The 24,864-nt window shown below is 38.8% G+C and overlaps 3 protein-coding genes across 7 annotated transcripts; 2 read left to right on the forward strand and 1 right to left on the reverse strand.

Moving 5' to 3' along the window:
* The first annotated feature begins 981 nt into the window (after positions 1–981).
* On the forward strand, positions 982–15,685 carry LOC135626072 (U-box domain-containing protein 4-like). 4 transcript variants are annotated; one of them, XM_065131251.1, is made up of 6 exons: positions 1,378–1,395; positions 2,936–3,032; positions 3,252–3,532; positions 6,865–6,981; positions 7,113–9,152; positions 15,400–15,685. In XM_065131251.1, the coding sequence occupies exons 1-6, from the start codon at positions 1,393–1,395 to the stop codon at positions 15,457–15,459; spliced, it is 2,598 nt and encodes an 865-aa protein (XP_064987323.1). In that variant the 5' UTR covers positions 1,378–1,392; the 3' UTR covers positions 15,460–15,685. The 4 variants fall into 4 exon arrangements, with proteins under 4 accessions (XP_064987503.1, XP_064987364.1, XP_064987323.1 ...); XM_065131359.1 differs by lacking the exon at positions 15,400–15,685 and adding an exon at positions 14,652–14,786; XM_065131431.1 differs by lacking the exons at positions 1,378–1,395; positions 2,936–3,032 and adding an exon at positions 982–1,149.
* Positions 15,686–16,021: 336 nt separating this feature from the next.
* On the reverse strand, positions 16,022–17,748 carry LOC103986496 (probable pectinesterase 53). The gene is made up of 5 exons (XM_009404518.3): positions 17,323–17,748; positions 17,042–17,231; positions 16,771–16,977; positions 16,368–16,603; positions 16,022–16,291 (listed from the first exon to the last, which is right to left on the reverse strand). Exons 1-5 carry the CDS (start codon positions 17,679–17,681, stop codon positions 16,144–16,146), a joined length of 1,140 nt encoding a protein of 379 aa, XP_009402793.2. The 5' UTR covers positions 17,682–17,748; the 3' UTR covers positions 16,022–16,143.
* A 2,004-nt stretch (positions 17,749–19,752) lies between these two features.
* LOC103986485 (uncharacterized) lies at positions 19,753–22,955 on the forward strand. Of its 2 annotated transcripts, none has more exons than XM_009404507.3 (3): positions 19,753–19,897; positions 20,257–20,445; positions 22,398–22,955. In XM_009404507.3, exons 2-3 carry the CDS (start codon positions 20,264–20,266, stop codon positions 22,582–22,584), a joined length of 369 nt encoding a protein of 122 aa, XP_009402782.2. In that variant the 5' UTR covers positions 19,753–19,897; positions 20,257–20,263; the 3' UTR covers positions 22,585–22,955. The 2 variants fall into 2 exon arrangements, with proteins under 2 accessions (XP_009402782.2, XP_064987749.1); XM_065131677.1 differs by lacking the exon at positions 19,753–19,897 and adding an exon at positions 19,903–20,038.
* The last annotated feature ends 1,909 nt before the right edge of the window (positions 22,956–24,864 follow it).

Raw genomic sequence — 24,864 nt, forward strand, 5'->3', positions numbered from 1 at the left:
GTCGGAACCCGTCGTTCTCGGCCGCGCAAGAGATAAAGTGCTCTGCCGTCACTGTGGCATCGGGCGCGTCTGCGGTGTCGACGAGCGTCGCGGACGACCGTGGGGCGGCGCGGGGAGATGGAGGATGTCGTCGTGGCGTCGGGTTCATAGCCCTTGCGTGCGAGCGATTGGCGGGTGCGAGGCACCGTAGGGATCAGGCTAGATCTTGCACGTGCGGATCTTAGGCAACGGTGATACCCACGCACACCACCCCCCTCCCGAAATCATCGAATCTCTGATCCACAAGATTGACAACGTGACAGGTACTGAGACTCTATGCTAATAAGGTAATCCACAGGATTGACCAACACGACACCAATCAAATATATCACGTTAAAGCTAAGTTATTTTATCACCCTCGACAATTTGACATATAATTCCATTCCATGGCTCAATATAGCCAAGCATCCAAACATAATTATTGTTCGACATTAACCATCATATCGGTTCAAATGATTGACCTAACACATTATATAAGCCCTCAAATATATTCTAGATGGATATTTTTGTCAAATAAGTCGCTGAATAAAATTTTCTAAGGTCACAGGTTGAATGCTCGATTTCGAAGACTTCTGGCTATGACAAATGTCAAAGTAAAACCTTACTGGATTTGAATGCTTTTTATTTTTCGAACAATCATAATTTTTTAACTACTATAAATTTGAGTGTAACATATATCCCGTCAGAAAATAAGACTAATTTACTATTGTAAATATTCATTTAGAAAATGGACCGTAGGAGTACATAAAAACATGAAATACCAAAAGTATCTCCAATCTATGTGGTATCGTAATATTTTTTTAAATTATATTAATGAGAGTTTGGCGACCTTTTATATATATATATATATAGAGAGAGAGAGAGAGAGAGAGAGAGAGAGGTTGTCTACAGAGTTATTGGGAATTGTGATTGCAGGAAGTATAATTATAGTTATAATATCAGCGAATCTATTGGAGACTTGGTCTGCAAGTGGACTTGCAGGGATTGGAAACCCAGCGTGTCAAATAACGACAACCCCTCCCCTCGTGCCTTCTGCTGCTCCGCGGCGCTCCGCTCTCTGCGTCCGCGAACGCGACCGCCGCTGCCGCCCGAGACCCAGGCTGCACGGAGGTGAGTCCCTCTCCTGCTTCACCTCTCCCTCCTCTTCCCCCTCTTCTCCGCAGCCGGACCCAGGCCGGATCTGTGCTGATCTCCCCCCTCCCTTAGATTTCCCCTTTCTTCCGCTCGCCTCTCCCTCCCTCCTCGAATAGAGCCTCAGATCCGCAAACAAACATTTCTTCCATTCGATCCACATGCTTGCCCTTCTTCAGATTGGCACAGTTACTTCTGTGATATCATGCTTGGATTCAGGACATGGTAATTAATTTTGGCTACGCTGTGATTAATTTTAGATCCTCATAGAACTATCTCTGTTGTTTTGATGTTCCCCTGTCTAAATAATAATCATTCTGTACTATATCTAAGCAAAGTTATGTGGTTTAGGTCATAATTACGGGTTTCAGATAGGATTTGAAGAGTCTTCGGTAGTAGTAACCCTAGAAAACTTATTCCCCCATCTTGTTGTCCTGGTTAAATGTAGCATTGAGATGGACACAATCATATCATGTCACATTTGACCTACACAACTTTAGGGTTTAAAACCGAAGCTCCCTTTTTTCATCAACATCGTGGCTACTATGATAACTATGGCTAAACATTACCATATGAGCAGCTTGCCTAGGGATGGAGATTAGGCTACCATGCGCACCTCCTCCTTCCAGGGCTCATAACATGAAAAAACTCTTACCTTCTTGGATCGTTCTGGATATTGCTCTCTGATTCTTGAAATAAACCATCAATCCATTTTCATTGGATCAGTGCATATGTTGAATGAGAAGGTATTATCATGTTGGTAGCACAAAGTGAGGGCTCAGAAGGAGTGCAGAGTCATGTGTAGCAATTCTTCATCCAATTCTGAAAGAAAAAACTATAACAATGCTGACACTAGCACTTTAATGTTTAATGCCAGTATGAAGAGATCCTTTAAATTATAACCACTTTTAAATTTACTTTTTTGAGGTTGGTCAAAATCTCCTGTGTGTGTCAAAATGGAAGCTTGCTCTAAATTCAGATATTTATGTATTCTGATGTCTTTTTTATGTCCAGAATGAAATGTTCGCTAATTTAATTACCTGATGTAATTAAATTTTTTGTTAGGTTGTAATAGTTTGTAATTATTTGATTGATTATGAAATTGGATATTGGTGAGGTTGGTTTATCTAAGTCGAAAATATTTTTTGAGAACATTCATATGAGGGAATTAACACAAACTTTCTGTAGAGGGGCTTTCCGATCGTACTATTTTAATCTTGGTTTTTATATATTCTGGATATCTTGTCTGAATTTCTGATGTGGAACTAACACAGCAAACATGGATCTTATAAATTTTCCATGTGGATATTCAAATCATCCTGCTTATCCACCTATTGTTGGCTCATAATTAACGGTCTTCTAGCTTTTCACAAACTCATTTTATCTAACTGTTAACTGGGTGAATAGTTACTGCTTTTACAATTCTATTTATAAAAGCATTTTATTTTATTGAGAGTAATAATTTAGATCTCCTTGCTCTTGTTCAAAATGTTGTAAATGCCTCTTTCATTCTTATGATTTTCTTTGCTATAGTGTTTGATAACTCATGAGTGTATAGTTACACTTGTTGGTTTAGATGTCCTATTGCATGTGGTTAATCATTTGACATACATTGGCAGCACTTTCCTGCCATTCAGACTGTAACCTAATCATATGCTGTATAAACTCCACTATGCTAAGTGCCAACAGATTACGAATATGAGGATACTAATGTTTGAGATTGATCACAAACTGTACCTCGTTATCATTGCTTGTTGTGTGTGAGGTTCTTTCTTCTCAAGCATGGTTTTGCGTTTCGGGGAGTTCTGGGGAGTTTTTGCCATGCGGTCCCTTATCAACATGGAGGTCTTTGCTGTGCCAAGGTTGTGCTGATGTATACAATGGCATATTTTTTATGTTGTGCTGTATTATACTGTCTTGTGTGTCGTACAATGGTATCATGTTACTAGCTCAGGGTATACTTCTTTTGCTTAGTACATCATCCTGTAGCAGATGTTCTCATCTACTTCAAGATGGGGATACCAATTCTGTTTTAGATCTATTTCTGCTGTGCAGTACAGTTATATTTTGCTTTTTTATAGGTACAATGGAAATATTACTGCTGAAGGCACTGCTTGATAGCATCACAAAGTTTGGTCATGTATCTTCTAGCAGCAATGTAAAGCCTGCGCTGGTTCAAAAATACTGTCAAATAATTGATCAGATCCTCGAGCATTTCAAATCTGTGTGTGATGAAATTGCTGCTTCTGAGATATCATTGGATGAACAGTTGGTCAAGGGGCTGGGAGAACTAGATGCTTTAGCCAATGAAGCTAGGGAACTTGTTATGAGCTGGTATCCAATGATGAGTAAAATCTATTTTGTAAGTTGATGACCTTGTTTTCCAGCATTTATTAGATTGTTCCTGTTGGTCACTTTATGCTTTAAATAAATATTTGATCCTTTTCATTACCATATTCTTTTTCCTGGAGTTATGCATGTTTCATTTAGTTTCACAATCTGTTTGATTGAACTAATCAACATGAAAACCTTTCTTATTGATTATTTGCAACAATAATTTTATGAGAAGTTTTGTGAAGTTTCAGGTTTAAGCATATAAATTTATCTTGATGGCTGCAGCAAATTAAGATTTATGAATAGAAGTCAGCATTAACCATGCTGCACTTTTGCAGTATGGATGTTTAGGTGCCCACTGAAGAAAGAACTGATGGTATAACTTGGATTTTAGATAATGGAATCAGGTGGTCTTAGAAAGATTATTGTAAAATTAGATCATGATTGTGGAAATTAATGGAGCCTTAGAAAGATGGAGGAGTCTTCTGAATTTTGTTTTGAAGTTCCTAATTGTAACATTGGATTGTGAACTTCTAGAACTTTCAATGCCTATGAAAGCATTCTTTTGCCGTGTAGGATCTAGTTGAAGTTCTTGGCCTACCCCTGCACAAGGTTCATTTAATGCGGTATGGACTGGTTACTGTGTATATTCCTTCACCTAAAAGAGTTTATAGGTTATGCTTGAGCTAGGCCAAAACCTACGCCTAGCTCAAAGCTCAAAATTTTGCAGATAGATAATTTGACTACATGTATGCTAGTTTGTCTGCAAAGAACTGTTTGCGTAAACACTTTGCTCATTCATTGTTTTCTAGGCACCTTGTCTGCTCATGCTGAGTGCTCTCTTTTTGTTGCTTCTGCTTACCTCTTCATCCTCCATATCTTCCCTCTACTACATTCTTTCTCGTCGTTTGAGTAAGATTGGATTCTTCTATCTAGACCCTTTTCCAGCCTATTCTTGTTGACTATTGCTACCCATTTTCTCTAGAACTGATGTGACCCTGCCACTGTAGCTTCAAACATATAAGTAGTTTCAATCAGGAAATGGCTTTGTGAAGGTTCCAATGTTTGTCCTAGTACCCATCAAACACTTGGGTGCACCAATTAGAATTTCGTAATCTAGGCCCCTTGCTAGTCTATTAGAATAATGATCTTTATGTATTTGCTGTTATTTCATCAGAAAATGTTGTTGATGACATGTAAAATGTCAATGTTACCAACTGTGATGCCAAATATAGTCATGTTAGAGGATCATTTGATATATCGAATGATATTTGTTGGGGATTCTTGGAACATATTTAGGAAAACACGAAATTTTCTTATATCTTTCTTTTATTCTTTTTCTTTGCAATTTTACCATTATCCTTATCCGTTAATGGACTTGGTGTAACAACAATTTGTTGTTGCATGTATTGGGGCATGCAGCACGTGTCTCCCATTGTGTGCATGTTCCCCATGAGTAATTTTTGGGATAACATGGCACCATTCCATTGGATGAAAGATGCTTTAAATGTCTTTTTGGGGCGAGGCTTCGACACTCTCAAATCTCAATTGATATATGCAACTCACTCAATCTCAATTATTTCTTTTCTTTCTTTCAATAAATATTTTTCTTCAATTTTGCTAGTGTTGAAATGTCTTTAAGGATTCTTAATGATCGTGTGTGCATAGTATTTGTATGTGGTTATATCCTAGGTAATTCCTCGACAACGACTTGCGTGAAGTTGAAGAATACGTGTAGGACATCGTTTATATCCCTTGGGTTCCTTTCTTCAACTTTCTCTTTTAGTTTATTTATAATATGGATATCCTTTTAATAGGAGCTAGATTTGTCTTATTATTCTATCACTTTAGGTTTATTCCACCCGCCTGTTGGATTGTAACAACAAACATATTAAAAATAAAGAAACTAAAAGAGAGAGTTTAAGAAAGAAACCCAGAGGCGGAGGCCCATAAACATTGTTCACTTTAACATTGTTCTAAGCGTGTTTCTTGACCTTCTGTAGGCAATTTGTTGAGGTATCACTTAAGAAACAATACAACTATATAATAATCCTCTCTCACACATGATCATAGAAAATCCTTGGAGACATTCCAACACCATCAAAATCAAAGAAAAATATATTATAAGAGAAAGGGAAGAAATAATTGAGTTTGTGCGGAAGAGTAGTAGTAGAAGTATCAATTGGGAAGTGTTGAAGCCTTGCCTAACTCCCTAATGCAAAAAAACTTTTGTAGCTTCTTTTGTCTAATAAGATGGTGCCACATCACTTAACGAATCACTTTGATGGAACATACACGGGAGGGGAGGCGCTTCTTACGTCGTGCATCCCATTGTGTACAACAACAAATTGATATTATACCAAGTCTACTAATGGATAACAATAAGACAAAAATAGTAAAATTACAAAAAAGGGTAAAAGAAAGATACTAGTAAATTTTGTGTTTTCCCTATATATGTTCCAACAGGGAATTGGAAGGTGCACTGCGATTTTTATTCATAGATGATCATGGATGTTGCCTCATCGTTCAAAACAATGATTGCATTTTGGGTATCAGACTTGAGCCATCCCATGGTTGGATTGATATGGGTCCGGTTTATGCTGACGTACTAACAGATGGTATATTGGTATGTAACATGGTACAAAGATGGATCGGAGGAGGACAAGGAGTACTGAGACACTCGTGAACTGAGGGGCAGCAACAGGCAGCAAGCAATGGGTGGTAGAGAGTGGTGAGCTGGCGAGCCTGCACTTGTGGGTGGGCAATGTCGCGACTCTTGGATACTCATGACTCATGTCTTGCAAATCCTAAGGCTGTTAAAAAATAAACAAACTGGACTCCCCGAAAAAGGATGGTCTGTGTCCCAGTTCACATCTAGACCAGTAAATGTTGGCTGTACAAACTAGTCCGGTTGGTTATGCAATCCTTGACCCAAAACATTATTTTTTTTGTTATGTATAACTTTATATAATAGTTAAGCAAACAAACCTAAGGAATGACCTTTTGAGATTGTATGGCTGTACTCTCCTCTGCTTGTTTTGTTTATTCATATTTGTTGCCAGAAAATTTGTTGTACCCAAGTTACTAGATATACTTCTTACTTCTCTCTTTGATGCAGTTTACTTTTGCTAGTTTTGTAACTTTTGCATTTTAGTTAGTTTCACATGGTTTTTAATTGTATACCTGCTGTATAGTCCTTTATTCAAACAGCACAATGCACAATCTATGCACACTACTGTATAGTCCCTTATCTTGCTTCCATGTCATTATGGAGAAAAGAGCCTTTTCGTATTGAGGCTGCTGTGGTGGCCAACATCCTCCTGGTTAATTGTTTTTTGGACATTGAAACGCTTTCTGCAGGTTCTACAAATAGAAACAATTGTTATGAAGATTTGTACATCTGCTTTCAGAATATGTCAACTGGTTACTTCTCTGCTTCAATCTCCAATAGATAGTGCCACTGCAAAATGCATAGAGGTAATGAAACACATGATTGTTACCTTGCTTTACAAATCTCCTTTATAAGGTGTATTAAGCTCTTCAGATCATATGCCATGCTTTTTTTGCTGGAATTTATTTAGAAAAGCTGGCTATATAATTGTGCACAGGAAATTGAATACATGAATAAGGAACAGATATCTGTTATCATTGAAAAAGCCATAAGAGATCAAACAGAAAAAGATATGCCTAGATCTGAGCATTTGGATATGATTTCAAACTCTTTGAGCTTGTCATCTAATCAAGAATTGCTTGCGGAGGTTGTTGCACTCGAGAAACTTAAAGTGGAGGTTGGCTGCAGTGAGAACCAGGCAGAAATGGAGAACATTGATCACATGATTGCCCTTATCACTTATATGCATGATTGCCTTGTTAAAGTAAAGCAGTTGCATAGTATTAATGGTGTGCCTATTCCTGCTGACTTCTGCTGCCCACTTTCATTAGAACTGATGTCTGACCCAGTAATTGTGGCTTCCGGTCAAACATATGAGCGGGCTTTCATCTGGAAATGGCTTGATCAAGGTTTCAATGTTTGTCCTAGGACCCGTCAGACACTTGGGCACACCAATTTGATTCCAAATTATACTGTTAAAGCGTTAATTGCTAACTGGTGTGAGTCGAACAACATTAAGCTTCCTGATCCAATGAAGTCCACGAGTTTGAATCTTCATTCTTCTTTCCTAAAGCCCACAGATGCAAATATAAATGACTTTGTAACTCATTCTGCGCATGCCACAAGAAACCATTCAAGGTCTTCAGAATCTCATGCGAGATTGGTGACTTCACAAAGCGACTTGCATGCCTCCAATGGAGTGCACCAAGTGACTTATCTAAATGAGAAGCCTGTATCTTCTCCACATCATTCTTCCTCTGGGTCATTGCCTGTGCAAATTGCAAATGGATCCGAGGCAAATGTTCCAAGATTGTCTCTAGAAAGTGCTGAAGGCAACAACGAATCTAGCATGGATCAGAGGCTTGTGAGTTCCAACAACCAAACTGTCAACCAACCAAAACAGGATTCAGAGCCCTTTTCAGCTGCTGAGCAATTTCCAGGACATAACTGGACTGACTCTGCTTCACTGGCCGTTTCAAGTATTAACCATCTTCAAGGACCTGAGGATGCTAATTTGGTTTCACGGGTTTCAAGTGATCTGACACATTGCAGCAGTGATGCCATGGGAGAAATTGCACAGGACAGTGCCTCCTCCACTTCCCAAAGAGAATCTGAGTTCCCATCAGCATTGGAGGATGCTCGTTTTAGAAGCCAAAGTCTTTGGCGACGACCATCTGCGCCTCGTATCATTTCTTCTCAGTTCATGGATTCTAGGCCTGATATATCAGGTGTTGAAGCTCAAGTTCGTAAGCTGATTGAGGATTTGAAGAGTGAATCCCTGGATCTGCAGATAACCGCCACAGAAGAACTGCGCCTTCTTGCCAAACACAACATGGAAAACAGGATTGTGATTGCAAACTGTGGAGTTATTAGCTTGTTGGTTGACCTGCTTCATTCAACAGAGTCCAAGATTCAAGAAAATGCTGTAACAGCCCTTTTAAATTTGTCAATAAATGACAACAATAAGATTGCCATTGCAAATGCTGGTGCCGTAGATCCTCTGATTTATGTGCTTGAGACAGGCAACTCTGAGGCAAAAGAGAATTCGGCAGCAACATTATTTAGCCTTTCAGTAATTGAAGAAAATAAGGTTCGCATTGGCCGGTCTCGTGCTATCAAACCATTGGTAGAATTATTAGCAAATGGGACTCCTCGAGGAAAGAAAGATGCAGCAACAGCATTATTTAATCTGTCAATATTTCATGAAAACAAGTTACGGATTGTGCAGGCTGGAGCTGTGAGACACTTAGTGGAACTGATGGATCCAGCAGCTGGTATGGTTGACAAGGCTGTGGCTGTTTTGGCAAACCTTGCAACAATACCAGAAGGGAGAAATGCGATTGGTCAAGCTGGTGGCATCCCAGTACTTGTGGAGGTTGTTGAATTGGGGTCTGCACGAGGAAAAGAAAATGCTGCTGCAGCTTTGCTTCAGTTATGTACGAATAGTGGTAGATTTTGTAGTCTAGTTCTTCAAGAAGGTGCTGTGCCCCCACTGGTAGCATTGTCACAGTCTGGCACTCCACGAGCTAAAGAGAAGGTATTGTCATTTTTATTCTGTTTCTTTGTCTGCATTTGTAAAAAATTCTGTTAGTGTCTGGTGCACTTGCTTTGAATATAATAAAATTTATCAATTTTAGATTTGTAAGTCAGATATCAGTTCTTCGGTGTAGGTATTCGTTATTTGTGCTTGTGTACAAAGTTGATACAAATCTGATGTAGGACAACAATGTTTTTTTTTTGTTTTAGTAAAAGTGGAGGAGAAATATAATGATAAGAAATAATAGAAAATAAAAATAATAACTATGAGCCTTGCTCTGACTTGGTAACCTTTTATGTAGAACTGAAATCCTCAGTCAAGATTCATAATCTTCAATCAAAATCTAAATATAATTTTCTCCATTTTTTCGTATTTACTTTCTTTTTTTCTCTCAGAGTAAAACTAAAATTCCTCTAAAATAGTCAAGTTTGTTTAGACAAGAAATGATTAAGAATGACACCATATTATTTATTTCCATTATATAGGAACTTGTCCCAAGGTCATATGCATAAAATATGGACCGACTTTGATGATTAAACATCTTGGCTAAACCGGAACTTTTGATATCAAATCTGATGAAGAATAGAAGGAAAGAGTGTAAGAAAAAGATGATGAAGAATTTTTTTATAATAGAAGAATAGAAGGAAGGAGTGAAAGAAAAATATTATAATGAAAAGATAATAAAAAATAAAAATGATAACTATTAGACTCCTCTAGCCCAAGAATGTTGACGGAGACCACGTAATTGTACAATTGGATGATATATGTGGCCTTGAACCACTTATAATGTGGGAAGAGAACTTAAGTTCATTGGTCCATTCTCTGATACACAATTAAAATCATTCTCTTTAATGGATGTCAATCTTTACTTCTTCATTATATTTTTCCAATACTTTTAATTCTCTCATGCTTCTTGAAATGTTTTCCCTTTTTTAAAATTATGTATGCTTATGTGTGCTTCAGATCTATAAGTATAGAACAATTAAATGACAATTGGCAGATTTTATGAATTTTGTTAGTACAATCTATACTTATCAACTGGCAATGATTGCTACAGTGGATATCATGCTTCTACTGGTCCAAGGCTAGCTCAACATGTGTTAGTGCTTTGCTTTGCTAGTAAGGTCCTTGTTAATTCCAGCATTTAGGTTGGACATGGTACATTGACAGACATCCATGTACTGTGCTAAGGTCATAATTGTGTGGCATGCTGGGCCTAGGTTTAGATTCAATCAATGTACACCTAAAGCTACCCTTAACAAAGAGGAAGAGTTCCCAGAGAACTGGAAATCTAAGCAAATCAACTCTTACGTAGATTTTGTGTCTTATCATGATCCATTACACTAGTTTTGCTCAAGGTTAATATCCGTTGAGGTTATTGATGGATGAGAGTGATACAAATTAAGTGTTTTCCATCCAAAAATATAGAAAAATTAGTAAGGGATTTGAAGTTGTTAAATTATTTAAAAATCATCTTACTCCTTTAATACCTTTTCAATGACAAGGATTCTAGTTAAAGCAGGCTTCTATTGTAGTTTAGATAATAGAGTCTCTCATGAGGAACCTTCTCCTGATTTTTATCATTTGCTTTGGCATGATATGTCAGATTGGCAATTATATGCTATTTATTGTAATGTATTCATGAATTGCCCTCTCCATGACCATAAAGAAAAAAACTCTACAATTATTGCAAAAAAAGGGAAAGATTTTAGAAAGGTGAATAGAGAGATGAAAAAAATCATCAGCATTTATTGATATTCATGCTACTAATAAAATCATAAGCAAAATAAGAAATTCCTAGTAAGGATTGAATTTGGTAGATAGCAATAAAAGAAATGTATTAAATTGCATGGTTGGGTTAATAATGTTATGAAAGACAAAGTATCATGATCTAACCCGATGGAATAATTGGTCCATTAGCTTGTTGACATTGAACTACTAGCCCAAAATGTTTAAACATAGGTTATTAATAGTAGATTCATCTAGTAAGTTCATTCAATTTTCCACTTTCGATGGGGACTAAACTGGGGTCTTATAATCTCCATTAATAGCATCAAACTCTAGCATTATGTACATGAGGCCCAGCCTAGTGGTGGCTTCATGCCATGGCATTCCTTGTGTTATCTTCGTGTAGTCTTTTTCTACTCGAGACCTCTAACCATACCGAATACAGGATCAGTTTTCAAACTATTTATTATGATTCAATCTGATGAATAACTAATCCATTAACTTGTTGAGTCTGAATAAAAAATAGCTAAGCCCAAATTAGTAGTAGTAGACTCATCTAATCCTTATAAGGCTAAATCGGGGTATTGCATAAGTGATACTGGATATATTAAGATAACATTGAAGTTTGAGCTTGATTAGGATTGAGCTTGATTAGGATTAAAATAATTGAATATGGTTTAGACTTTGAGTTTGGTTAAAAATTGAGTTTCAAAATAATGAGACTCTTTATGTGTTTAGCTCTATAAATAAAGGCTGAACCTCCTTTGATATATGTGGTCAAATAATATTGGATAAACAACAGTGAATGAGCTGCAAGGTTCTTCAGGTTCTTTAGCTAATAAAGTTCTTATTTGATACATCAGATCTTTTATGTTATTGTCATATGGGTTTCTTTCTCCTTTATTTTTTGATCCATGTCCTCAGCGAATGATATTAGAGCTCAGAGTTGTAGTTAACTTTTGTTGATGACGACGAGCAACAACACAGACGTCATCATGAGATTTCTTTTTATTGATGATATCGAGCGGCAACACAGTTGTCATAATATAACTTTTTGTTGATGATGGTGAGCAGCAACGCAGGCCCCAACATGGAGATTTTGTAGTTGACTTCTCTCAATTATTAGAGAGATAATTATTAGATGTGTAGTGTGACGATGGAAATATGATTTTGTTATTAAGATTTATAGAATCTAATTGAAGGCCATCATGTGGCCAGGCTTACAAAGACGATTAAAGACAAGACCTACATGTCCTGTGCTCATTGCAACGAGTCATTGATGAGATAGTGTTCCTTTGAATTTTAGCAGCCAAAACATCACATGATTTTAGGCATCATTAACAAGGTTATGATTGTCACTCCTCATAACTCATTATATCACATATGTTTCAACCATGAGATGTTGCAACATCCCTATATTGGAGAAAAACTTGGAGTTGAGAACATCGATGTTTTGGGAGAGTGTTAAAATAGTGTTGAAATTTGAGTTCAGTTAGGATTGGAATATTTGATATAATTTAGAGTTTAAGTTTGGTTAAAAATTGAATAGTAAAGTATTGAGACTTCTTATGAGTTTAACATGATAAATAGATGCAGAACCATATCGGTTGAAGAAAAAAGCCTAGCAATTCTTTTTATCTACTTCTCCTTATGACTTGTAATTTCCTACTAGAAAGCAGTGATTTAAATAAGCGCTTGGGTGAGCCGAGGCGAGGCCCGAGCGCCTCTTGTGTGCACTAGACGGCACGCTTCAATGAGGCGCTGCTTGGGCACTTGCCCGAACGCAAGCGTTGGGCGCTTCGGGCGAGCGCCCGATTCTATTAGGCGAATCAAATCGGTTTAATGTTGGTTCGGTTCGTAGTTTCTTACCTCAAAACCACGCTTCATGCCCGCACGACCCCGAGGAACCCTAGTGTCGCTTCTATCTCTGCTGTCGACGTTTTCTGCCGCTGCCTTCGTTGCAGACGCAACGAACCAAGCCTTCCTCTATTGTCGACGGATGAGTCCGACGGCCCCCGTAGCTTCCTTCCACTGTTGAGGGAGAGGACCGTAGGTTCCTCCGCCACCGTCGGATGCCCTCTGGAGCTTCCGTCGTTGCCGTCACTGTTGTCCACAGCTTTCACTGCCGTCATCGCTACTGTCCGTAGCTTCCGTTGTTGTCGCTGCTGCTGTCCACAGCTTACGTCGCTGTCACTACTACTGTCCGTAGCTTCGCTCGCTGTCGCTGCTATTGTCCATAGCTTTTGCCATTGTCACTACTGTCATTCGCAATGCTGCCACAACTATCTTAAACTAATCCTCCGTCGCTGCTTCTATCTCCCTCTGTTACTGTTAACATTTTTTTTCCCCTTTTAACTTTAAGTAATATACTGTTAACAGTATATTTTTAATTTAATATCATATTTTAATTTAAATAATTATATTTTTTAATTATATTATATATTTTTATATTTTTATATTTTACAGAATAATTTTGCTCCCCCTCTAACTTAAGTAATATATTATTAACAGTATATTTTTAATTAATATTATATTTTTATTTAAATAATTATTTTTAAATTATATTATATTTTTTATATTTTAATATTTCAGAGCGTCTCGCTTCGCTTGGGCAAGCGCCTAGCACCTTGGGCGTTTTGGGATCTTAGCGTCTAGCGTTTTTAAAATCACTGTTAGAAAGCATAAAAAAGAGATCATGAAGCATAAATTCAAATATGGACTACCAATATTCACAGGGATATGTCACATCCCGAAAGGAAGAGATATGATATGACATATAATGTGTTAAACTTCATACACTGTTTTGTATGATGAATGTAATGAGCCTCCCAATATATTGGCAAGAATGAAAATACTTCTAATCACATAATGCTTCAAGAATATAGAGAAGGTAATCATAATCAGATTCTTGATGTATATGTCATATACCAGTCTTGTACATTATAATACAACAACAACAACAACATCAGTCTTGTACATTATAATGTCCTGACTATTTGGGTTTAGCTCTATGGAAAACTTTTCCACCATGAAAGCAATTAAGATTCATGATCACAAGATCTAATATAGTTTTAGCGGTGTAAGTCCTATACATTGTATTATCAACTCAAGAAATTCTTTTAATATGGTATTCAGGAAATTTTATCCTCAATGTATTTGATTTTAGGCAACATTTTATTAGATCATTCAAGGAAACATACATCATGTACCTGAAGATGTGACAATGAGCATTTGTATTTGACACATTGGTATGAGTACAATAAACTGGCAATGATATAAGTACTAGTACAGAACTGGAATATGTTGCCTTGAACTTGGGATATGATTTGAAGAGTTCCTGATGTTAATATTGGTAGCTAGAATGTATATGACACTATATGTGGATCATAGATGGATGCAACTTATGGGATGAGTGTGGGACAGATGACATTAATTTCTAATTTGAAGTTTAAAGTTCAAGCAACCAATAATGCCTTAGACATTTGATGGGAATCCATCTGATGAAGGCTTACTATTTTAAAGTTCTATAGTGTCAATGAGAGGGTTAGACACATGAGATTGAGAGTGGATAAGAATATTGAACAGATGAAATTGGTGTATTGAGTGTTCAAATAATTAGTAGTGTATTAAACATTTTAAAAAATGAGGCTTGCTATCAGAGCCGGAGTGTGATCAGGGTTAGATATATAGCCTTCATGACTGTTAAATTGCCATTTTTCCTGATAGCCATAAAAAGACACTCAGGTACTTACAAATTATCTGATCAAGTAGGTGCGGAAAGCTGATTGAGGCCATAAGGAGACATCCAACACTGGACCTGGAATTTCACATTGTGGATAACTTTTGTAAAAGGGATGATCCAAAAATTTTGCTAAGAATGTAGCAACAGTTTCTTGAATGGCCTTAACACAGTACGTAGCTTGCTTGCTTATGTGTTGCTCTTAGATCATTTTATTTTCTTTGGATTTTTTCATTCAAAAAATTGCAATTTGCTGAAAGGTTTATGGCAAATTTCGAGTTCCAAATGTAGGATAAGCTTCTTTGATCTTGCAAGTCACCTGCAGCTTATTGTGATAGTTTGCTTATGGGAGTTTGTAAATGTTGCTTCAATTGCTTTTCGAAATTCCTTCTGTAGGCCACTAGAGTGGTTTAAGGTGGTATTTGTATTGAGAATTAAATAAAATAGTCATCGTACTAATGATTTAATCACATTATCTTTGCCTATAGCAACAAATTTATTTAGGTCAGAATTTTCTACTTCTTGGAGCAAATGCTCCAGACGGCTAGGTTAAGACTTACCTGCGCTATCTTTTTCATGTTTGATCATGTGCCAAATACATTCTCTTTTCTTTCCTGTCCTCTTACTACTTTAATTCTTGCTGTGGATTCCGAACAAAGAGGAATTAAGAGAACAGGACACATTGGATCATTTTCTTGCATTGGCTTAATATAATTATATTGTTTAATCAGTAATTCCGGTCCATAACATGAGTCATTTTTTTCTCTCATTTTTCTCCAGGCTCAGGCACTTCTAAGCTATTTCCGAAACCAACGGCATGGTGGTGCTGGGAGGAGATGATCACCTAGGTTTACGTTTCTCAGTTCTATGTAATTATATCACGACTGTCGTCAGAGTTTCCTAGCATTTTGATGCGTTGAAGATTTGTCGGGTTGTTTTCCTGTATAAAAAAAAAAGACTGATCTGTACAGCGTTCCTCGGCGTCAGTTGATTCTTTTCTCGTTGCAGTATTGCTGTCTGTACGGGTTTATTTCATGTATCACATATAGTGATCTCTTTTCTGTAACATGCGGCTTCCAATTTCATGGAACCTCTTATGCTCTCTCCTGTTCATAGAAAATAGTTGCTGTCCGAAGCACACTTTCTCAAAATATATTCCAATGTATACGTAGTTCTGTATGTGTCAATCCACTTTATCACTGTGGCATTTGTTCCTCTCTTGAAAACACTTTCTCAATGCTCGATGAAATAGTCGATAAATTAGTAGCGACTCTAAATGGTTGAGCCTATATGCGCGTGCTTTGATTGCAAATGTATGTTTGACATGATAAGTATATATGTTTGCTGAATGCATGGAATCACCAATTCATGGCTGAGGTATGTTTGGTGAAACACAAGTGACTTGAGCAACCATTGTTTTATTCGAAGAATCCTAAGAGACGTCTTCTTCTTCTTCTTCTTCTTCTGCTGCTGTATTGTTTTGGACAATCTCCAAGGGAAGAAAAGGCAAATGGTGGACGGCATTCACAACTTGACCCACTCGGAGCCGTCGATGAAGCTTAAGGTAATGAAAGGCTTGGCTTCCTCGTCCGTGAGCTCCCTCGACCATGAAACCCTTCCCGCGTAGCTCGCTCCCGGGCCGCTGCACTTGTACTGCCCGTAGAACACAGTCCTGTTGTATCATCACAAATGCTGTGTGAGACTCTGATCGCCTCATCATACAAGTTGTGGTGAGGTAGGGGGCTTACATCTCTCTGTTGGGGTCTCCCCAGTTGTACCATCCTCTGGGGACGATGATGGCGTCCATGTACGTGTAGGCGAAGATGACCCTGGAGAAGGTTCCCCATGCCCGCCCCAGGTAGAGCGCCCCCGACCCCGTCACCTTGCATCTCACGAACGAGAACCCTGTGTCCTCCAAAAGGTTCATCCGGTTTTGCGCCGTGACGGCGCCGTAGTTCCGCGCCACCGCGTGCACATGACATCCCTGCACCAACGCCACGACTCAGACACAGACGCAACAGTGCCGCAGCACGTGAATCGGGTCTCGCAGCACAAAGCGGCGCTTGTCCCCACGGCGCACTCGCCTCGTGCTGCTACGTGACAAGCGGAAGCTTGCCGTGAACGCATGGTGTGTGCAGATTAGGTTCTGACCTCGTAGAGCGAGAGAGCGTTCCCGAAGATGAAATCCACAGAGCCTTCGATGTAGCAATCCTTGTAGTAATGCCTGCCGAAGTGATCGTAGAGCGTGTCTTGTGCCCCCAAAATATTGCAGCCCACAAATGTCGCCGCGTCCGCGGACACCCTCAGCGCCACCGCCTGCTTCCCCATCGCCCCTGGTGGCGGAACAGGGGTTGTGTTCTGCAACAGCAACAAACAATGAACTCCCCAAAGCTTCATCCTGAAACTGTGTAATTTACTTTACCTTGAAGGTGATGTTCTTTGCCATGAAATAAGGGGCATTGACAGCGAAGGTGGCGGAGTTGAAGGTCCCGATGGGCTGCCCTGTCGGCCCCAGTGTTTCGGCTGTGTCACCCCACTGAACCACCGTCTTACCAGCTCCTGCTCCTTGTATGGTGACGAAGGCTCTCATCGGCGATATCCACACCTTCTCTCTGTTCCAAGAAATCAACCAGTAAGTGTCGTGATTCCACACATCAGAGCTTGTATGTATGTGTGATGAGGTAGAAAGGGAACGACACTCACGTGTACGTGCCGGCATTGACCTTGATCACAACTCGCACCAAATTGATGAGAGGTAGAGAGTCGACGGCAGCCTGGATCGTCGTGAAGTCTCCGGCCGACGGGTTTTTGTCGACGGTGAGCGCGCGGGAAGAGAAGGCCTCGTTCACTGCCCTGCCGAAGGCACTGTGCCGGAGGCTGCCGACGAACTTGACCCACAGCATGAACTGCTGCTCCGTCAACCCCCCCCGCGTCGAGTTCTCCGGGTACTGCTCCGACGGCGCCCGCGGCGACCGGAGTACTTTTGTGTGGCAGAGGACAGGACCGCTGTCTAATAGAATCAAAAGAATTGTGATGAATGCTACAGCCCGGAATCTGAACATCGTGAGGAAAAGTGGTGGTGGGAATGACTGTGAGAGATCACGAGCTATTTATTCTACTGGCAACCAAAAAGTAGAGTACTGCTACTTCTATGCATGTACATATTTCTTTAGTGCTTTGTTGACACATTTCCCTTTCTGTGTTTTGGAATTGCCTTTGTTCTGTTGTGGATCGATTCACCTGTTTGTGTTTTCTTTTATGATGATAAGAATGATGTGTGTTCTTCCAAATGCTACTTTTATTTCTTTTGGTTTCTTTTGGTAGTGTTGATGTTGGTTGTTTGCTTCTTCTTGGTCTGTTCTTTCGTTGTTGCAGCCCGTGATCTCTCTCTCTCTCTCTCTCTCTCTCTCTCTCTCTTGCCGAGGACTAAGCTTGTGATTGTCGTCATTTAACCTTTAGGTCTTTGTGGCTCTTTGGTATGTGTGATAAAGGCATGGTTATTTTATAGGATTAATTATAAAAGTAAAATATTTAATCTTATAATTTTATATTTTTTAACTTAATTAAAATTTTTATAATTATAAAAAAATAAAATATTTAATCATATTTATCCTAATATTATCATTTTTCTTAATGGAAGATACATGTAATAACATGTACATGAATGATACAAAAATGATAGACAAAAAGATAATTTCAACGATGGTAATGGACGATGGTGTCATAGATGGTTGTTATGATGGTAGTTGACGAAAACGATGTGGTGGTCAGCCTTACTGATGTCGATCCGAATATGAACGATGAGAAGGAAGAGAAAGCAAAGCGATGAGACATCTGTATCGGTGCCAAAGGAGGAAGAGAAGGGAGGTGAGGCATTTGCATTAGCGTTGCACTGCTCTGCCTCCTCTTCCTCCGCCAATGTTGCTCTACATTTGCATTGGTGTCGGAGGAGAAATAGGAGGCAAGTAAGGCATCTACGTTGCTGACGAGGAGGAGAGAGGAGGTAAATGATGCAGAGCAATGCGGCACCGAGGCAAATGCAGAGCAACGCTGGAGGAGGAAGAGGAGGTAGAGTGGTGCGTGCGTTGATGCATATGCCTCCTCTTCCTCCTCAGATGCCCCATCGCAGGCTATCATACTCTCAAAATTTGCTAAGGCAAATGGAGCAATTGGTGCCCTACATCGATCTCTCGTCTTTTATGATACTTATGGATTGTGATCTTGCTAATTAATACTTTATCAAGCTCATTCAATGAGACTTCGAATGCTTCCCCATTGAATGGGCTTGATGAGGCATTAATCAGTAAAATCGCAATCCATAAGTAACGAAAAGGTAAGGGATCGGTGCAAGGCATCGATTGCTTCGTTTGCCTCAACGAATTCTAGGAGGATGACAACATGTGGTGCGACACTAGAGGAGGAAAAGGAGGTAAGTGAGGCATTTGCATCGACGCGACACAAGTCTACCTCACTTGCCTTCTCATGTGCCATCTCTTCTCGTTGTTAGCGATGCAAATGCCTCACTTGCCTCTTCTTCCTCCTCGAGCGCTAACACAGATGAGGAGCGATGCCGGAGGAAGAATAGGAGGTAGAGTGGTACAATGCCGACATAGATGTCTCACCTCCTTCCTCTTCCTTCTTTGGCACTAACACATGTGTCTCATTACTCTACATTCTCTTCCTCATTGTTGTTAATATTCGGATTGACATTGGTAAGATCGACCATCACATCGTTCTCGTCGACTATTATCACAATAGCCACCTACAATGTTATCGTCCGTCACAACTATTGGAGTTATTTTTTGTCCATAATTTTCATGTCATTCATGTATGTGCTATCATGTACTATATCTTTCATCAATAAAATCGATAACATTAGGTTGAATAAGGTTAAATATTTAATTTTTATAATTATCATAATTTTAATATAAATTTTTAAAGTGTAGAGATCAAGATACTAATGAAATCTAACTATAACGAGATAATATATAATCATTAGTTGAAATATAAGCGAATTGAGGTTGATAACGTGCATGTTCATCAACGATTGATCCTTAAAATAGCTGGAACTATCATATGTAATTAGCGCAAGAGACCACTGTATACACCACAACATGACCTATGTGACTCGCAGAACCGTTACGTGTGCGTAAATTTACGAAATTACACAGATGGCACCGATATATAGAAATTACGGACGTCCCGTGCCGGGTTTTCGACCCTTTCGCCTACTGTCCGATCTCTTCCTTGGCCGATAGGGAGGAGGTGGATTCTATCGGTAAATTCCCATCTTCGATTCTTAATCTGTTGATCGAAATGCCTCCAATCTCTAAATGGAGCCGTTTTCCCGTGATTCCTTTCATCTAACGGTTTAGTCGGATCTAGGGTTTGTTGCTCCCTGATATTCTCTCGATCGTCGGTAGGGGTTTCGATCTCGATTGGTTTTTATGCCATTCTCGCTTTGATTATTTTTGGTGTTCTTTTGGTATGGGTCTGTGAAATATACGTGAGTTTGCACCCTCATGTGCTTCTTGATCTTTTGATCTCCGTGGCCTGCGACGCTTACTTTGCATGATTTAGATGTCGTTCTTGAAATGGATGATTGACGAAAAGAAAGTGTTTTTGCACTTGTTTTAGTTGGTGGATGGCGTCCAAACTGCATCAACTTCGATCTAAGGCTGTTCAAGCCTCGGAGTTTGTGGCCAAGAACGGGTGCGCTTACTACAGGGAGCTTTTGGAGAAGAACAAGCAGTATATTGTTCAACCGCCCACCATCGAGAAGTGTCAAGAACTGTCAAAACAGCTGTTTTACACACGTCTTGCAAGGTTTGGCTTTGTATGCATCCTGTGCTGCCTGTTTAGCTGCTTTGTTGAGGCATATGTAGGGGTTTATTCTGTTACTTTCATCAGCATTTGAATTAGCCTTCGTGGGTGGCATGGTATTCCATGGCAGAGCTTGTTATCGTGGTTTGGCTTCCTTTGGCTGTTCTTCTGTGCTGAGCAACAGTCACAGTGAAGGGATAACCCAACATTTGAGGGTTTCCTCTCAAATTGTTTTCTATGGTGTGTATTAGTTAGTGAATATAGTCTCTTTGCATCATTATATTTCTCGTCATAATGACTAAAAATGGACTCCACGATAAACCCCTTGGACTACAGAAAATAGCCGAAATTCATAGGACAGATAATTTCCTTGGTTGCTTTAGTGTGTAAAATCTTGCCTTGAAATGAAAATACATATTGGAGAATTGAGATGTCACAGAGATAGGAAATTTACCTTGAAGCTGCAGTTAACATTGGAACTTATATATGTAAATAAAGTACCTTAGTCGAAAAAGATCTGTCATTTAAAGCCAAGATCTTAGCTTAGTGGACACACTGCAATGAAAGGTTGTGAGCTATTTAGATTGGTCGAAGGTTATCTTTGTCCGTTGGGTATGGTCGGATCTTCTCCAATCGTCTCTCAAATATGATAAAGTATCTCTCTCAAATTTCACCTGTCTGGCTTGCCTTTGCACACCTACCTTTTTCTTTTCCAACAAGTTGATCTCAGAAGGCTCTCATCTAAGCCAGTCATCATTCTCACAAATCAGGTAGTTCTCAATTATCCTTCTACTGCAGTAATGAATTTCCTACTCCATCCAGTTTTCCGGTGCAAAAATCATGCAGTATCCAGGATTCATCTGTAGGACATTGGCCAAAATTACATTACCTGGAACACATTTGACGAACGATAGCTGTGCACCAGGACATACATATAGAGTGGCACCAGCCTTAACAATGAAGTTTTAACTTTGCCCTAAGCTATTACCAAAGAAATAAGCATGAAATAGATACAAGGACAACAAATTAGTCTCTCATCATTTGCAAATTACTATATTGAAAGAGACTTGTCAATGTTCCAAAAAAAGAACCCATTAAATTGAAATGTGAGGAATTCTATATCAGCCATTGCATTCTTGGTCAGGATTTATCATTCAAATTTAGATAGACACTCCATTTTCCACCAGGATTTCCTTAGGATGAAACCAACTATGAAGTCATCCCATGAAACCTCCGATGATAAATCATTATTTGAGATCCACATTTTTAGTCTAGCGAAAATGTGCTAGTGCCTAATACTGGGAGACAAATTGCATATATTTGTTTACACTTGAATGTTTGCCTATCTAGAGTGTTTCATTGGATATTCCATAACTTGATATATATACATGCATGCATGCATGTGTGTGAACATTAATGGTATTTTATATATTATATAATTCCTTAACTTTAACTAATTTTACCATGGTTAGAAATGGTTAATCTGTGTTGTGTGTGTGTGTGTTAAAATTTGTAATGCAAATACTAGGTTATATACTTTCAATCTCCAGGAATTGAAGCAGCAGCTTTTGGTGAGCATTCAAAGACACCTATGTCATTAGGTTTTTTGTGTTATGTTGCATGAAATTGATTCTAGTTTCCTAGTCCGACTTACTTTCAGAAAACCAAAAGCATCAATACTTGTTTTTCTTTTTTATTTGCTTGGAGAAGTGACTTCAATTTATTCGATGATGTTCCTGTTCAGAGATTGTCTGTTTTGTGTGACATACCTATTTCCTACATTGCACAATCCATAAACCATTCTTTTAGATGTTATCCTGCATGGTTAAAAGGTCTAGTATGATACTGTAAATATTTAATTCTGGTTGGGCCAAGCGCATGTTCAGTTTCTGGAAGAAAAAGAAGTTTAGGCTTAAGAACAATTATGTGTCGATACTAACATCTTGTAATCACAGCATCCCTGGTCGTTACGAGTCATTTTGGAAGGAGCTTGACGGAGTGAAGCACATATGGAGAAACAGAAAGGAGCTTAAAGTTGAGGATGCTGGCATCGCAGCATTGTTCGGGCTTGAATTATATGCATGGTTCTGTGTTGGTGAGATAGTTGGAAGAGGGTTCACTTTCACTGGCTACTATGTTTAGAACCCCTGGTTATGAAGCAAGTTGACAATATCCCGGTTTAAATTTTTATTGTTGGATGATGAGTTTTTGACCTCATTTTTTATCCTTGCCCATAAATTCATTAAGCTGGTGGTCAGCAAGACTAGTGACAGTCCCCAAATAATTTGATGGCTCATGTCTCTCCAGAGTCCACGACTACTCTTGCACTTCTTCATGGCTGTGCAAGAAACACTCTTTTACATTATCAATTTGTATAAAAAAGAGAGCCCACTTATTTCTAAAAACTATTTCAGTGAATCATATCCTTGATTACTATTCTCCTCATTATGGAGAAATCATGTTTTCACTTATTGGATGAATGATAATAATGTCTACTATTTACTTGCTTTTCAGGATCTTGTGTTCATGATATGGCTGTCCGTGGCATGTTTTTGTGCTTTCCTTGTGTTAAAACAATGTGGTGTGGCAGTAGCATGGCATAGATCATTGGTGTTGCCATAATTAGGCGCATGTTGTTGCCCTAATTTGTTACTCACATGGGTACTCATTTTTGTTCGAGTTCTAACATCCGACTGCTTCTACGGTGCTTACATGAATTGCCCATAAAAGCTCTAGGAGGAGCCTCCAATGGGGTGCCTCACCAAGGTTGACTATGGTAATTAGTTCGTGATCACCTCACTTTCTAAAGTTGACCTGGATGAGTCTTTTTTGATATGGACTTGAAGCTTTTTAGCTCATTTTATGAGCTAATTATATATTATATTATTTTGTATAATAGATCTCTTTAGTTTCTCCGTCCTTACACTTAAAAAAACTATATAGAAATATCTATAATTATTAAAGTAAAATATTTAATATCAATTGTCCTATCTATAATTGTTAAAATAAAATATTTAATATCAATTGTCTTATGTTATCGGTTTTACTAACGAAAGATACAACACGTGTACGAATGACACAAAAATGATAAACAAAAAGGTAATTTTGATGGTATTGGTAGACAGTAGCATTATGGTTAGTTGTTGTGATGGTGGTTGGCCTTATCAATGTCGATGTCTATACGAACATCGATGTCAAAAAAGAAGAGAAGGTAGAGTGGTGAGGTATTTGTGTTGATGCTGCATCGTTTTGTCACATTTTCCTCCTTGTGTCACTCTATATCTACATCAATACTGGAGGAGGAAAAGGAGGCAAGTAAAGCATCTGCATTGGTGTCGCGCTCAAATCTTTGGACGGTCACTTCGTCTAGTGGCGCGACATATTCGAGGAAGGGGTGGCAATGAGGAGGGAGAGGTTGCAAACGAATTCGGTAAAGAGGCGTGCCTGCTTCGAGCTTTTGAACTTTAGCCAGTGTGCGAACGACATGTACGCCCCGACCACAGCGACATGGTTGTTGACCTGCTTCCAGATAAGCTCCACCCGTGATTGGAGGGGATTCGATCAGACGACGAAGACTGATTATCGCACAAAATAGAGGCCCAAAGAGTATAAATCTAATGGCAGGAGAGACAACAAACCCTCGTCCTCCTTCCTACTCTCCTCTAACACTATGGTGGTGAGGGAGAGTATCAGAAAGATAGCAACAATGAATATAACGAGCAAGACTACGAAGAAATGGTGGAGTGTCGTATTGTGGTTAGCCTTCGGATTATGAATCATCGTTTTGGCTAAGGTTTCAAGATCAATCGATTGTATCCACTCTGCCTTACATGCCTCATCTTCCTCCTTCGGTGTCGATGCAGACGCAAAGCAGCGTCGGAGAAAGAAGAGGAGGTTGAGCGGTGCAGCGTCAACAAAGATGCCTCACCACTCTGCCTCATCTTCAATAGCGACCCTCGGCACCATCGTTGAAATTATCTTTTTGCCCATTATTTTTATATCATTTATGTACGTGCTGTATTTTTCGTCAATAAAATCGATGACGTTAGGGTAAATGGGGTTAAATATTTCACTTTCATCATAACTATAGGGATTTCAACGTAAATTTTTTAAGTCTCGAGATGCTAAAGAGATCTAATTATAGGGAGTAATATGTAATTAGCTGCTATCACTATTGAAATTATCTTTTTATCAATCGTTTTCGTGTCATTCATACACATACTATTACGTGCTATATCTTTCGTCGCTAAAGCATATGACATTAAGGTAAATGAGATTAATTATTTTACTTTTATGATTATAAAAATTTCAGTATAAATTTTTTAAGCTTACAGGATATTAAAGAGGTCTAATTACATATAATGAGCATTCATTTTGTTTGCGTCCTTTCATGTTTCATATGAGCCACAATTTCATAAGCTT

This window comes from Musa acuminata, chromosome BXJ1-1 (assembly GCF_036884655.1).
Source record: "Musa acuminata AAA Group cultivar baxijiao chromosome BXJ1-1, Cavendish_Baxijiao_AAA, whole genome shotgun sequence".
Taxonomy (NCBI): domain Eukaryota; kingdom Viridiplantae; phylum Streptophyta; class Magnoliopsida; order Zingiberales; family Musaceae; genus Musa; species Musa acuminata.

Excerpts from the sequence above, each read along its gene's own strand:
- LOC103986496 (XM_009404518.3), bottom strand. The coding sequence starts at position 17,681 with ATGTTCAGATTCCGGGCTGTAGCATTCATCACAATTCTTTTGATTCTA. Across the intron at positions 17,232-17,322 it reads GTCAATGCCGGCACGTACAC|AGAGAAGGTGTGGATATCGC; the intron begins GTGAGTGTCGTT and ends TTCTTGGAACAG. Across the intron at positions 16,978-17,041 it reads CAAAGAACATCACCTTCAAG|AACACAACCCCTGTTCCGCC; the intron begins GTAAAGTAAATT and ends TTGCTGTTGCAG.
- LOC103986485 (XM_009404507.3), top strand. The coding sequence starts at position 20,264 with ATGGCGTCCAAACTGCATCAACTTCGATCTAAGGCTGTTCAAGCCTCG. Across the intron at positions 20,446-22,397 it reads TTTTACACACGTCTTGCAAG|CATCCCTGGTCGTTACGAGT; the intron begins GTTTGGCTTTGT and ends TTGTAATCACAG.
- LOC135626072 (XM_065131251.1), top strand. Across the intron at positions 3,533-6,864 it reads TGATGAGTAAAATCTATTTT|GTTCTACAAATAGAAACAAT; the intron begins GTAAGTTGATGA and ends CGCTTTCTGCAG. Across the intron at positions 9,153-15,399 it reads CTCCACGAGCTAAAGAGAAG|GCTCAGGCACTTCTAAGCTA; the intron begins GTATTGTCATTT and ends ATTTTTCTCCAG.